At 35.5% G+C, this 14,895-nt stretch overlaps 1 protein-coding gene across 1 annotated transcript in view; it reads right to left on the bottom strand.

Annotated features, from left to right (window-relative positions):
• Window positions 1–13,138, bottom strand: part of ft (cadherin-related tumor suppressor fat) — a 358,439-nt gene extending 345,301 nt beyond the window's left edge. The window contains exon 1 of the mRNA XM_088231200.1: window positions 7,261–13,138. Coding sequence (XP_088087326.1) covers window positions 7,261–12,441 — 5,181 coding nt within the window. The 5' untranslated portion in view covers window positions 12,442–13,138. The remainder of the gene's footprint in view (window positions 1–7,260) is intronic.
• Window positions 13,139–14,895: the final 1,757 nt, after the last annotated feature.

The raw sequence follows: 14,895 nt of genomic DNA, 5'->3' as shown, positions 1-14,895 counted from the left end.
TATGTATATCAATGTTTAAAAAGCATAAAATCCATTTATAATTATCGAATTTAAAACGAGGACATACAAAACGGCTCGCAGTTTGCGTCTCGTCATCATCACGTCACACAACATGCCCGCCGAGTTATCCTATGGCGCGGTAGCGTAGTACATGCCGTTTGTTCCACGGGGCGAAACGTCTCGTTTTTGAGTAATTCAAAATAGGCGTATTTTAAACATTTATAGAAAATTTATCCGACGTCACACGGAAAAAATAAAAGCGTTCCAATCTTATTTTTTTCTTTTAAAAAAATATTCATTGTAATAAATGCGAAAAGGGGTCAAAGGCAAATTTCGGAACTAAATGTTTTCTGTGATTTTATTGCGCGAGTTTTAGATCTGCGAGTCTTTTATGTAAATAATACAACAAATTAATGTTTATAATTTAAGTTATTTTATTAGATGAACTTCTTCACCCTCAAATACTTTTCAAGTAATTTAGTTATGGCATGAATTAAAGCGATTTCTTAGAGTAGTAATATTATGCACTGTGCACTGAGGAGCGTCCAAGCCGCGTAGAGTGGTTGAACCTTCATCGCATCACTTTTTCGCCATCTGCATTTCCCCTTAGGGCATTATATGTCTAGTAGTTATATTATGGAGGTGTGTTCTGTTAGTGTTAAGGTGTCTGCAGACCGTGAGTGGGGAGATGATGGTGTGAATCTTTTTATTGCGTACGTCAAGGTGATTTTTTTCAAATTTCTCACGTGCAAGAACATGATCGTTAATTAATTCATTTTACTGACAGACATTTCTACCGAGAACCTTTTTGAGAACAGAATATGGATTTCAGACATTTGCTGGTTTGAAGGACTACTTTCCACTCTGCCCGTGTTATTTCTTTCATTCTTCCATCTGTTTTTTATTTTATCTTACAAATACAATGAAAGATTTTTGTAATGGGATTTTGCAAATACATTAACGTAGATTTTTTACCGTTTGAGCATGTAATTGCAATGATGAAGTTCAGCCCTACAGGGGATTGAATATAAAAAAAGTATCCATACGCGCGGTAAAAATTTGACCATTGAATTGTGTGGGGAAATTTCCCTAGCGTCAAGTTATTTCAAGTCTAGGCATCTACAGGGCTTATGACCTGCCAATGGCTGGTTTAAGTGGCCATTTTACACACTGTGTAACATTCACCATTCTGCCCATATTGGAACATCTATATTCCTTCAATTCTTTCATCTGTTGATGTTTGTGAAGTTAAAGAGCTGAAACCTTTATTTATGCGGATGAGATTCATCTAATTGAATTATTTCACCTACATACTAGGCAACACCTGAAAATGTTATTTTTTCAATTTCTATACTTCTTCATGGACCAGGTAATTTATCAACAATATTTTGAGTTTGTCCAAATTTTTGACCGGTCATAAGCCCTGTAGATGCCTAGACTTCTATATTACCTTCTCTTAAATGTTCTTCATCTCTGTTGTAATATGTTAAGAATAATAATGTTTGTGAAAGCAAATTATTCTACCAAATCCCAAAAGGAAAACTCCCACACTATCAGAAGTCAAACTAGAGGATGGGTCATGAAATCTACCACAAACTCTGAATTCGGGCAAAAAATATTCAGTTTTCTGGGCCTCAAAATATTTCATATGTTACCCAAACATTGCAAAACTATGAGCCGGATTCAATTAAATAATTTGTAAACAATTGGTTACTGGGTTTTTGTAGAGAAAAAAAATTTACTCAAAAACATTCTTAAATAATAAATGGTATAAACTAATACAGTATAACTGTATAATAAAATAACTAGTAAGTAGTAATGTTATTGTTTATTTAGCATAAAAATGTCTGCCTTAAAAAAGGTTGTACCTAGTTAGGCAGACTAGACATGATCCAGAGAAATCTATTACCTAAGTGTGTATGTAGTAGGTAAAGAAATTGTTATTTTTGTTAATAAATCATGATTATTATCATTAATAGAGTTTCGATTTTTGGTACGTCAACTGACGAATCATCAAAACTCATCGAGAAGAAGAGGAAGAAAATCTGAGACGTCACACGCGAAGTAATAAAAAAAAACAAAACTTTTAAAATCATTGCGCCGATCATCGCTTAAAAAAATTGTCTCAGTTTAATAATCTATTAACAAATAAAATAAGTTTGAAAAACCACGAAACTTCCACATTACGTAGAACCATCCTTATTTCCCTATTCGCATTTAGGAGGCATAGAACACCGCACTCTTAAGCTAGGGTTTCCTAGGACAGCGGCGCCTGTATTTTAACGGCCGTAGTGAACGGTGATGCGGTGGACAGCCGTCGTAACGGTGACTAGAGAGTGGTTTCCTAGGAAAACGATGTTGATAACATCGTTAAAAAATAAAAACACTCTCTAGTCACTGTTACGACGGCTGTTCACCGTATCACCGTTCACTACGGCCGCTAAGATACGGGCACCGCTGTCCTAGGAAACCCTAGCTTTACTGCAACATATCGGGATCATTTTTGTTGCTTCAAAGACAAAGTGATTAAATAAGGCTGCTAGGAATCGACTCTAGTACCTTAAACATGGTAGGCAAACGCGCCAACTACTACACTACGAGCGTACTTATCTTGATGCGATTTTTGTTTTCAGAATATTTACCTTTCAGAAAACACTCGTCTAGGGTTCTGGTTCTTTTTTGCATTAAATACGATACAATTAAGACATATTATAGAATACGTGGAATAACCACACTTTCCGTGAATAGTGGATAATTTTACATAATATATAAAAATATAAAGTTATTTAAAAAATGAAAGCAGAAATAAGTGTAAGATTATTTAATCTTTGATAAAGTTGTCATTTACACACTTGTCGCTTCTAAAGAAACCGCGCATTTTATCAATCAGTGAAACGCCATAAAAATTAGTGAATTTCTCTATATCCTCAATAAATACAGTTCGGAGCTAAATTGAGTTATTTGTGAATGATTTTTATCGTTCATTTTGGATCAAATCGTATTCAAAGAATCGCTGAATATTCTTTGCAAATACAGTCGAACGGATCGCCATTTTAAAGAAATGTATTTTCCGGTTAATCAAACCCGTTTCGGAACCAAATAATACATTACTAATTAATAAAGCAATTAACAAATTCTTGAGATTATCTATGCATACTATATGCTTATGAAAAGCAAGCAAATACGTTAAGAAGCAGGTTGGTATTAAAAATTCAAGATACCGTATCTTTATTTATTATCTTCTTTATAGTGCAAAAGACAGCATAAATTTCTAGATTTTAATTTACTGTTTCCTTTTTGCATCCTAGTACCGCGGTTTAATTTACGAATTCACATGATCGACATTCTGAAGTAAGATATTATTTTATTAAAGAACATATTTTTAGTGGAAATATACGCTACTAGCTTTTACCCGTTTTATCAGCGAGAAATTAATGTTGTTGTTCAACAGTTAGGTTTTTACCGATGGAACAATATATTTTTTTGGTATGGAAAGTAGCTTGAATCGATTGTCAGTCTCCCAACTATTACTATGAGAAAAATATCACGATCCGTTAGTCTATGGCGACGTAACATCGTTATTCTGTTCACAAATTCCAAATCCTAATACAAAATTAAAACGAAAACCAAAACAAATTAACCATAGATGCAAGTCAATTATAGACATTGAAAAAATCATTTCGAATTTGTTATTTTCGATATCCCACCTTACCACCTATTGATTTCCAATTAATGTTGTATATTATTGATTTATATTTTTTTCATTGTACTTTTTTTCTTTCGGGGTGAAAAATGTAATGAATGTATTTATTTTGATAGTTGTACAAATAAAATTTGAATACCTCGTTATGCTTAACTTATAAACAATATATATACAAAAATAATTTCAAAAACAAAACATTGTTAAAAATACGTATAAATTATTTTTCTTCTCACCTCTCCGGCTATCCGAACGCACAAAAATGACAATCGGTCTCTACGTAGAGACGTGACTAAAACACAAACAAACTAAGGTTCTTTCGCATTTTTAATATTCGTATAGATATATACCGTTGATAATTCCAGTAAAATTATTAAAAACAATTTAATTCGTGTAATTTAGTAAAATTCTAATCGGCAATTCGCAATTTCTTACTGTAGCATGAGCAGCTTTTCTCGTCGGGCAACGAGAACTTTTTCCTTGAAAGTGGACACCGCCTAGAAGACTTAAGTCCTCAGGTGAGGTGTGCAGAATGTGGTGGGCAAGCAGTGGCATTGTTTTTTTTTTAATTTGGCATTTCTAAATTCTATTTTCGTTTAAATAAAAATATATATCTTTCAATTCACACTACTTCTAATACGAGAATCTCTTTATCTAACGCGCTCCAACTTATTTTATCTACATTATTTGTCAAAACTTTATTTACGAGTATTATTATTTCAATATCAATTCCTTCACATGTTTAAAAATATATTTATAATTTTATTTGAAATTTCAGAAAAATCAAAACGTATTTTATTAAAAAAACTCTAGAGGACTTTAAAGGGAATATAAGTTATTTGACTAAAAACATTTTTAGTTTTCCTATAAAAACAATTATTCCCAAAGTTTATGGAAGAAATTTGCAATCAGAAGACAAAAGGGGAGCATCTGTATTTTTTCTGTTTTTTTAGTTTTCCAAAGTTTTAATTAATATTTCAGTAAATACATATAGAAAAAAAATAGCATCATTTAGAATAGTAATTTTTTATTGAAAATCAAATTTTAAATATTTTAGTTTGTGGATTGAAATTGAGTCGTACTTCAGCTTTCCTGAACATTAATAAAAAATACAGATGGTCCCTTCTGCCTTCTGATCGTGACATCATTAAATAAATAAAAACTATGCAGTTTACATTATTTAATAAGTTGTTTATTTATAACATATATAAGTCCTACTGAACTGCATATTTGCAGTTCGTAAGTAGGAAGCGTAAATATTTTAATTTTACATAATTTTTTAAATATTTCTCACATGCTAATGTTAATTTTATTTTATAAATTATTCTGGTGAAGTATTGAATACATAAATAAATACGAACGAAAATTAATGCTTCTATTTTATTCAAAGTATTTCTTTTTATAAAAATCGACGTTTTATTAGCCAGGTCCTCAGCACGTGTCTCGCTCCTTTACATTTAAAATTAAATGTAACTTTTAATTGATATTGAAAGCATTATAAATAAATTAAATAAAATAAATTTTAGGAGAAATAATACATCTGAATGAACATATTTATTACGTAGGTGCTTTTTGTGTTAAATAAAAATAATTCGATTCGAAGAGCATCGGAAATGTGATTTTGAATGGAACGGTAGGCAGGTTTAAAATGCGTAAACATTCAAGAAACATACTCCCGAGAGATGTATCGCGCTTATCCTCCCACTCGAAGGGGATTATTGTGTGTATTACGACACAAGAGTTTTGCAAATGATCCCGTGAGATGTTATTGTGCAACCTTTATTCGCATATACTTAATACTTATAATATTATAACAATGCGCGCTAATTGAAGACACTGCAAAAACCAGGCGCCATTTGCATAACAATCCCCGTGACAACTTAGCCGAGAAAATAATGCATCTTTGGTCTGCAACTTGATATAATGCCTGAGCCAGGTTAAGTCAAATTATGCACCAAAAAGACAAGCGTGGAATTCATTTTCATAAACACAAATTTAATATTTATTTGCTTTTCTTCCTAAAACATCATAACAGGTAAAAATATAATTATTAATTTTTACCTCCATCTTCATATTTATGTTAAAATGCTCTAGTATTTTAAAGTTTCAATATAATATTTTCTACAGGACTCATATTGACCATATCGAGTCTGTCCAACACCGTTTTTCAAGAAAAGTGGCATGGTTGCTCTGATTACAAAGGGGTTATTATTCCTATTTTGAAAAAGAGCAATCTCTTAATCTGTCTTCATTGGAGAGACGTAGAACTGAGATGGACCTTATATGCATTTTCAAAATACTTAATGCTTTAAGTGATGTCCTATCTCTGTTGCAATCTCTGTTGCAATTTTTTTTATGTTCCCAACCGTGTCACTAGAAGTCAAAATCTGCTATTTATAAAATCTTCTAAGAGCAACTTTAGTTTTTATGCCCCAATGTCCAGAATGTGTAGATTAGTCAATTCATCACACGACTTGGAATTTTTTGGTATAGATCTTCCGGCTTTTCGTAGATCTCTTCGCGGCTAAACAGTGTGGGATGAAGTTGGATTGGCATGGTTTAGCTCAAAGTTTTTGGTCTTTCGTTTTTTTAAATATATTGTATACTATTATTGTTTTGCCCTTGTTTGTCTTTGCCAAATAGTTTTAGGTTATTTTTGTTCAGTTTCTTGCATTTATGTTTCTTCATGTAACTGTTGTAATTGGCTTAGGCCGTATATATAATAAATAAATATGTAATAAATTTACAAAATCTGGAACTGCGTTTTTAGTTATTCGCGTACAATAATAATGTTTCCTTTTCTAATGATATTTCTTGATGGAACTGCATTTAAATTATAAAAATATTTTCAACATTTCTCTATTGTACGTACACGAGTTTAGCTGAGTCGTTTAATGACATAGAACAGTCATGATGAGGATTGAAAGTGCATTTTTGGAAAGTAAAGTTAAAGACATAATTACTTAATAAAGTAATATAATAGTTAGTTATGTATTATTATTTATATTTGGCACACTAATATTACCGTATACATTGTTGTGTTTTGCTTAATGTATATTAATAAATATGTTATATTTCATATTCCTCAATTATTTTGATTGTAAATCAAGCTGCGGTCGTGAGCTACACTTCTTTCATGGCGCTGGCTGGCGCTGTAAGCCGCAATATCTATGTAGAGTGTACATATGTAAACTCGAGAGAAGCGTCGATGTAGGACCTCAGCCAATCAATTCGCAACAATGAATAATATTTCCATTTTATGAGACAATTTAAGTTATTGTTACGATTTGTTTGAATAGAGCTTGGCAAAGTACTAACAATTTATTACTTTACTCACAACGAAAAATACTCTTAGACTGTTTATAAATTCATGTTACCTACTCATCTTCGTATATTATAGTACAATATAATACTATGACAATACATGAATAAATAAATATAGTTTCTGTATATTGAAATATTTAGAACCCATAGTTTACAGATAGAAATACTATATATACTCGTACTTGGATATATGGTTAAAGTTATTTTTAAGGCGAGAATAGTAAAATAATGATTACCTTAGCACTTGAAGTCCTTATGGCGCCAGAGACAGCTATGGCGTACACCTCCACATTGTAGAAAGGTGCAGCTTCTCTATCTAGTGGAGCTGCTGTGGATAAGATGCCCAGACGAGGGTCGACATCAAATAGACGATCGACTTGCTTTCTTCCATCAGTAACGTTTGTCACGTAAAACTCTACTTCTGCACCTTCGAGACGAGCACGTACTGTTAGAATACTAGTACCAGCTGCCTCATTTTCGTACACGCTTCCTTCCATGGATAGACTCTCAAATGCAGGACCTGAGCCGGAAGGTCCAGTAGAGATAACAGTTATATAGTCATCTGTGCTACGCCTTTCGCTTTGAACTGCCTCGTCTGTCGCCTTAACCGCCAGACGGTATCGAGGCTCAGCTCTTCCACCAGATCTACGTAAAGATAAAGCGCCTGAACTACGGTGTAAACGGAAAAGTTCTGTATTACCGGAGACCAGCTCGTAGGTGACTAAGCCGTTGGTACTAGAATCCAGATCTCTGGCGAAAACGTTCATTATTACAGTTCCATCTCTAGCCTTTACATCCTGGGTCGGTAACACAGCTGCATTCATAGACACAAAAATAGGAGCATTATCGTTTATATCCTCCACAATGACAGTGACAAGTTTTTCAGCAGACAAGCGACCGGATTCCGGCTGAGCGCGATCGGAAGCAACAACCGTTAATCGAAATGTGTCAATGGTTTCTCTGTCTATTGGCAGTAATGTATGGATGACGCCAGTAGCTGCATTTATACCAAAATGACGATTCGAGTCATCGGGATCTTGATGTGCTATCGCGTAAGTTACTTTTCCATTTATGCCAGAGTCTGGATCTTCAGCAGTAACAGTAACGATCGGCGTGTGAACCGGTATCCCTTCACGGATTTGTCGAACGATTGCCGTATTAGGAAAACTTGGAGGGTTGTCATTAGCATCGATTACAGCGACTGAAAATAGTATTGTTGTTGACAAACGTGGGTTTCCACCATCCGATGCCGTAATATTTAATACGTATGAAGTTAAATCTTCGTAATCTAAAGGTTTATGTAAAAACAATACTCCAGTTAGGGAATCTACGCTAAAAGAATCTTTTCTATTTCCAGATGAAATGGAAAAAGTAATTTCACTGTTTATTCCTAAATCAGCATCAGTTGCTTTGAATTGCATCAACTCTGTTGTCACTGGAGTGGTTTCTTTTACTGAAATCCGGGATTCTGTTTGCGTGAATTCTGGAGCATTATCATTTTCATCTAAAACTTCCACAGTTACTACCGTCGAAGAACTAAGACGTTGCTGCAGTCCAGCATCATGAGCAACAACTGTTAATTCGTATTTTAGAACAGATTCACGATCAAGTTGCTTAGCCAATGAAAGTTGACCGGTTGCTTCATCGATTGTAAATTTTCCTTCACTGTTTCCTTCATTGAGAGAATAAAATACATCTCCGTTTAAACCTTCATCAGCGTCAACTGTATAAACTCTAACTACTTGAGTTCCAATTGGAGAACCCTCAGATATTTGCACTTTATAAGGTGTTCGAAGGAATTTCGGGGGATTATCATTCACATCAGTAATAAAGATGTTTACTTTTACTTTGTCTTTGAGTTTAGTCATTCCATTATCAGTTACGGTTGCCTCTAAAGAGATAACATTTTGGCCCGTCAATGTCATAAGAGCCTCACGATCAAATACATGTAAAGTTTTTATAAATCCATTTCTTGGGTCAATGGCGAAATCAGTTTGTGCACTTGACAAGGAAAATATTAGTTCAGCGTTTCTTCCAATGTCACGGTCGGTAGCCAGTAGCTTTCCAACAAAAGAATCTGGTGGCTCATTTTCTCGAATACTAAAAGTAAATGTTGAGTTTGTAAATTCGGGGCTGTTATCATTTTCGTCAATGACATGAATGACTACTGGTACTTGTGAACTTCTAGGTGGATTTCCTTCGTCACTTGCAGTAACGGTGAGAGAATAATAATCCTTATCTTCTCTATCAAGTGGACTTTTAACGTAAAGATAACCGTCAGGAAAAATTCCAAATTTTCCTTCAGTGTTTCCTTCAGAAATATAATAAGTTACCCTTCCATTAAGTCTTAAGTCTGTATCCGAAGCAGAAAGGGCAAAAAATCTTTCATTGACGGGAGTCGATTCAAGTAAGGATGTTTCATAAGACGTGTGATCAAATACAGGAGTATGATCATTTACGTCTTCTACCATAACCACAATAGAATGTTTTGAAGAGAGTGGTGGACTTCCTCCATCACTTGCAGTCACTTCAATGGATAATGATGTACCCGGTTCCGATCGTATTGGTCTATTTAAATAAATAACTCCCGTAGCTTCTGATATTCTAAATTGTTCATCCAAATTATACGTTAGTGAATAAGTGACTGTACTATTTATACCTGAATCTCTATCTCTTGCTCTGGCAAAATATATTTCTTGCCCTACGGCAGTATTCTCTTGAATTCGAACCTCATCTTTATCTTTTGGAAAAACGGGATGATTATCATTTACATCCATTACCGATATATTGACAATGGTTTTGCCATACGCAAGTCCTGATCGAGCCACGACTGTCAAACTATACATCATCTTGTCTTCACGATCAATATTGCTTGAAGTGGTAATACGGCCGGTATGCTCATCAATTTTGAAAACATGCTTTATATCCCCATATACTATTGTATAAGTTACGGTATCGCTGAAACTTTTCACACGAACCTTTCCGACTTCCCTTCCAATATGAGCATTGTTTTTCCCGCTGTCTTCTATAATTTGAAAATCATAACCGCCGTAAGAATCAAAAACTAGCTCTTCCATATACGATTCTTTTATAATATCAACTATAGCGTCTTCTACGGCTCTTCTTTCACCTCGATCTTTGGAGGAAATCGTAAGCTTATAAAGAGGTTTTTGTACATTTCTTAAATTTCCTTGAAGTGTTATAACGCCACTCCATTTGTCAACAGAAAATAAACCTTCTCCTCCACTTTCTAGGTTATAAATAATAATTGCATTATCACCATCATCCATGTCAGTTGCTGATATTTTCAATAAAGAAGTACCTTTGGGCATATCATCAGCCACGGTTAGAAAATATCTCTGAGGGTAAAATTCTGGGCTGTTATCATTTATGTCTTGAACACTAAGAAAAACGGTTGCTGTTGATGACTGGGGAGGAAAACCTTGGTCCTTCGCTGTAACATGAATCTCATATTCAGATATTTTTTCTCGATCAAGTTGAAGTTTAGTTGTAAGTTGTCCAGTAAGATAGTCTAAAGCAAAAGTATCTGGATATTTTTGCTGCACATCTGATTGTAAAGTGTAAGTAACTGAACCATTAGTACCTTGATCGTGATCCGCTGCAGTTAACATTGCAACAAGAGTGTGAGGAGGTGTATTTTCAGATAAACTTACATTAATGTATGACTGTGAAAATTGAGGAGCTTCGTCATTCTCATCCAAAATAGTAACTTTAAGTTGAGTATAGGCCCATTTAGGATTAGGACCACCATCACGAGCCGAAACTTTGAGCTCAACGGTTCCTTGAACTTCCCTATCTAAAGCAGCACGGGTTGTTATGAGACCTGATACAGAATCAATAGTAAACCATTGATTATCATTTCCAGATGTGAATGCGTAAAATATTTCAGCATTTACTCCAGAATCTTCATCAGTTGCAGTGATACCGGCCACGTAAGTTCCTGGTGGTGCTAATTCACTCAGTATAGTAGAATATTCTGATTTTTCAAATACCGGTTCATGATCATTCACATCGTTAACATGGATTATAAGAAACGCTGTGGCTGTTCTTGGTGGAGTACCTTTATCTGTCGCTACTACACTTAGGTTATATTTACTTATTTCTTCCCTATCTAATACGCCATTAACGCGCACTATATCAAAACTCGGAGTGTATTCTAAACGAAAGTGATTGAGTTCATTTCCAGAAATAATTTTGATTTCTGTATCACCATTGAGTCCTTCGTCAACATCAATAACTGACATTGCCGCTACAACAGATCCGTTTATAGCATTCTCATCTACTGTTGCAAAATTTGCCGTTGCAGGAAAATATCTAAATTTAATTACAGGGTCGTGATCATTAGCATCTACAAGATTAACAGTAACGTAAGTTCGACCATCCTGTCTAGGAGATCCATGGTCTCTTGCAAACACAGTAAAAACACAACTTTTCGGACATGAACTTCCGTGGCGAGCAATAGTCGGACAGTTTTGTTGAGGACAATTCAATATTTCTGTTGTTGAAATCACTCCTAATTCTGGATCCACGGTGAACTGTCTCTCTGTATCGGATAAATAATAAGTTATTTTGCTGTTATCACTAAGGTCACTATCGGTAGCAGTAACTTGTAGCACTGGTGTACCAGGAGGAACACTTTCATTCAAAGAAACGATGTAATCACTGTGATCAAAAATTGGAGGATTGTCGTTTACGTCTAAAATAGTCACATTTACTTGTAAAAACCCTCGTTTTGGAGGGTCTCCACCATCCCGTGCAGAAATATTCAAAACATAAAATCCGCGAGTTTCTCTATCTAGCTTTCCTGTTGTTTCCAAATGTAAGTAAGACGTTTCACCACTAGGGTTGGCGGTAAGGGCTAAACGAAATTTATCGTCGTGATTTCCTTCAATGATTCTATAATCATCAGAAACTCCATTTACTCCGGTATCTTTATCAGTAGCCGCGTCTAGGAGCAACCGTGTTCCGGCCCCTGAACTTTCGGAAAATGCGACTGCAATACTAGGCTCTGGAAACTCCGGTGGATTATCATTCACATCAGTGACCATTATCCTAACTTCAATAGGGTATGTCGGCTGACTTGAGAGTACCACCAGATCATATCGATCATTTTCGAGGACTTCTCTGTCTAGTACGGAGTCTGTTCTTATTTCTCCCGTGTTTGGATCCAAAGTAAATTCAGAAGGCGGTTCATTGAAGCGATAGGTGAAACCAGGTTTAGTAGGAATGTATCCCACGGGAGAGCCGCGGGGTCTTCCTTCGGGAATCTCTAACGTCACGCGTGTGTCCACCGCTCGTGATTGCATCTGCGGTGACAAGGGCGGCAGGGGTGGCGCGGGAGGTGGCAGGCCTGTGCACAGCCCCGCCACCGCCAGCAATAGCAGGCACCCTCGCATCGTGTAACGCTATCGGCGGCACGTTGGAGTCACTGCACACTCGCTCATGTTTATCCCGATGGTTCAATAAATATCACTGTTCGATCGCGGAAATTCGCGCTAGAAACTATCGGTCATACCGCACGCGCGAGACTTGTAAAGTGGCGGCGAAGAAATTTCACGAGATACCGCGCGACTCAGCCTCCCGGGCCGCGGGGGCGGCGGCTGGAGACGCCGCGGGGCGAGGCGGGGAGCTCGGGAGTGAGCGCGCCTCGTGTGTGCTGTCCCGCTCTCACAACATGGCGGCTGACCGCCCGCTTCCGCAAATACACTTATATTTCCTTTTATTACAACGCTGTCACGAAAAATTATAAAACACAATCGCGAGATAAGAATTGGTTCGAAACTATCAAAAGTTCGCGAGGACGCGGGATGAATATTTCAAGTCACGGCAACGTAGATTCCGGAGCACCGTCTACCGCGCACGCAACACTGTCATAAATATCGAATACAATTAACTAAATACCGATCCCGGATTGGCGAGACGAACGACGAATACCGAGGTAGAAACTTAACTAAACTGCGGTTCACTTCAAATAGTACTTTATCATTCACATTCAAAGTGTTCTTCGAGTTAAACTAAACTTTCGAGTGGCGTAAACAACCGAGAGACCACGAAACCGCGCTCGCCTTGCTGCCGTGGGGACAGTCACCCGGGTACTGCGATCCGAGCGCTGCCTCCCTACCCGGCCCCCCCGCCCTGCTGCGAGCCTGCCCCTCTCCCCCTCCGCACGGCCCGCGGCCCCCTCCCGCCCTGCACTGATTAGGCCGTGTTATCCCGGCACGAAAGCAACACGCGAAGGATTTCATGTCGAGGGATGAGATCAAAAGCTCAACGCATATTGCACAGTTTTATTGATAAATGGAAACACGATGGAGGCTTGACATTCTAAAGGACACACGATACATGTTAGGAATAAATTTGGCGAGTCAATAAAATTACAAGTAATTTATTTAAAAAAAAATTGTTGTAGGTTCATTTTATAAATGTTGAATATCAATCAATCCTTCATTAGACTCTTAACCCATTTTTTAAAATTTCGAATGAATATTTGATGAGTACTTTATTGAGCGTTTTACCATAATTTTAATTCAGTTTATTCCAAAACGACTTTTTTTTCAAATGAATGCAATTAAAAAAATATATTTATTTCACTTTGATACTCTGGTATCTACGTACTTTGTTTGAAAAATAAAACAGAATTCATAAAAGGCATTGAATCAGTATACCTACTCACATATCCAATTAACCATTTATTTCACAAAACGTAAGGAAAAATAAAAGTTTTTTGCATAGTGGTAGTTAGACCCTAAATACCCAAATAATTAAAATAAATGTTTTAAAAACATTATATTTTCATTTAAAATATAGTGTAATGGGTACCTATTTACCAAAAAAGAGAGAGAGTGAGTGAGAGAGCCAGAAATGTATCATAGGTACCCTTCCACTTAATTATGTTTTGATTACCATCCCAGATTAAATAAAATATTGTTTATTACATTATCACTGTTATTTCATCAAAAAGCAGCCATTAATTCAGTTTATTATACTCGTAGGTATTTCAACATGAATAATGAAATTGGCGATTTCTTTTATAAATAAATACGGTGTTTAGGTAACTACTGAATATAGGTATAATAAAATTATTGCGATATAAAAAGAAACTCCAACACAATTCTATCAAGTGACACAAACGCTAGGACAGCCAACGAACCCATAATGTTTGAACATTTGACGCTGCACTGCCGGCTGCTTCGCCATCACAAAAATTGCCATTTGACAGTGAGCCTGCCAACATACAAATATAAATGAACAAAAGTCTAATAAAAATAAATAAAATCTTCTGTATTCCCACTTTATATGGACTTAGTTCAATGGTGAATTTGTTAAATGCGTCATTTTTAACCATATTTATCTAACTAGGTATCTACGTTACAAATATGTAACATATTAATTTTGTTATTAATAATGAAAGTGTGATTAGCGTTGTTTTATTAACTAATACAAAATACTAATACAAATTCATATCAATTTATATAAATTTAAGAAATAATTTATATAAATTTTATATTTGAAGCACTAGCTTTGTGGTTATTCATTATAATAAAATAACTTTGTTTTTGAAGGCTAATTATTTTTTTCCACTGACCGGTTTCAAAACAAACAAGCTTCTTCGTCAAGGTTTACGTAACTAATGAATCCTTGACAATTTTTTTTTCTGTTTACTAAATACTACACGTGGAGCCAATAATCAAGTCTTTTTTTCCCTTTTCCCGGTAATTTGATATGAATATTTTCGTATATGAGTGATCTTTAAGAAATATTGTTTATTTGGTATTTAATTATTTTTTTCGTATTCTGAATCGCTTACGTCACTTCGTAAACCTTGACGAAGAAGCTTGTTTGCTTTGAAA

Source organism: Micrasema longulum, unplaced genomic scaffold (genome assembly GCF_059751315.1).
Source record: "Micrasema longulum isolate JH-2025_06_02 unplaced genomic scaffold, ASM5975131v1 h1tg000860l, whole genome shotgun sequence".
Classification (NCBI taxonomy): domain Eukaryota; kingdom Metazoa; phylum Arthropoda; class Insecta; order Trichoptera; family Brachycentridae; genus Micrasema; species Micrasema longulum.
This window is presented reverse-complemented; position numbering and strand designations above follow the sequence as displayed.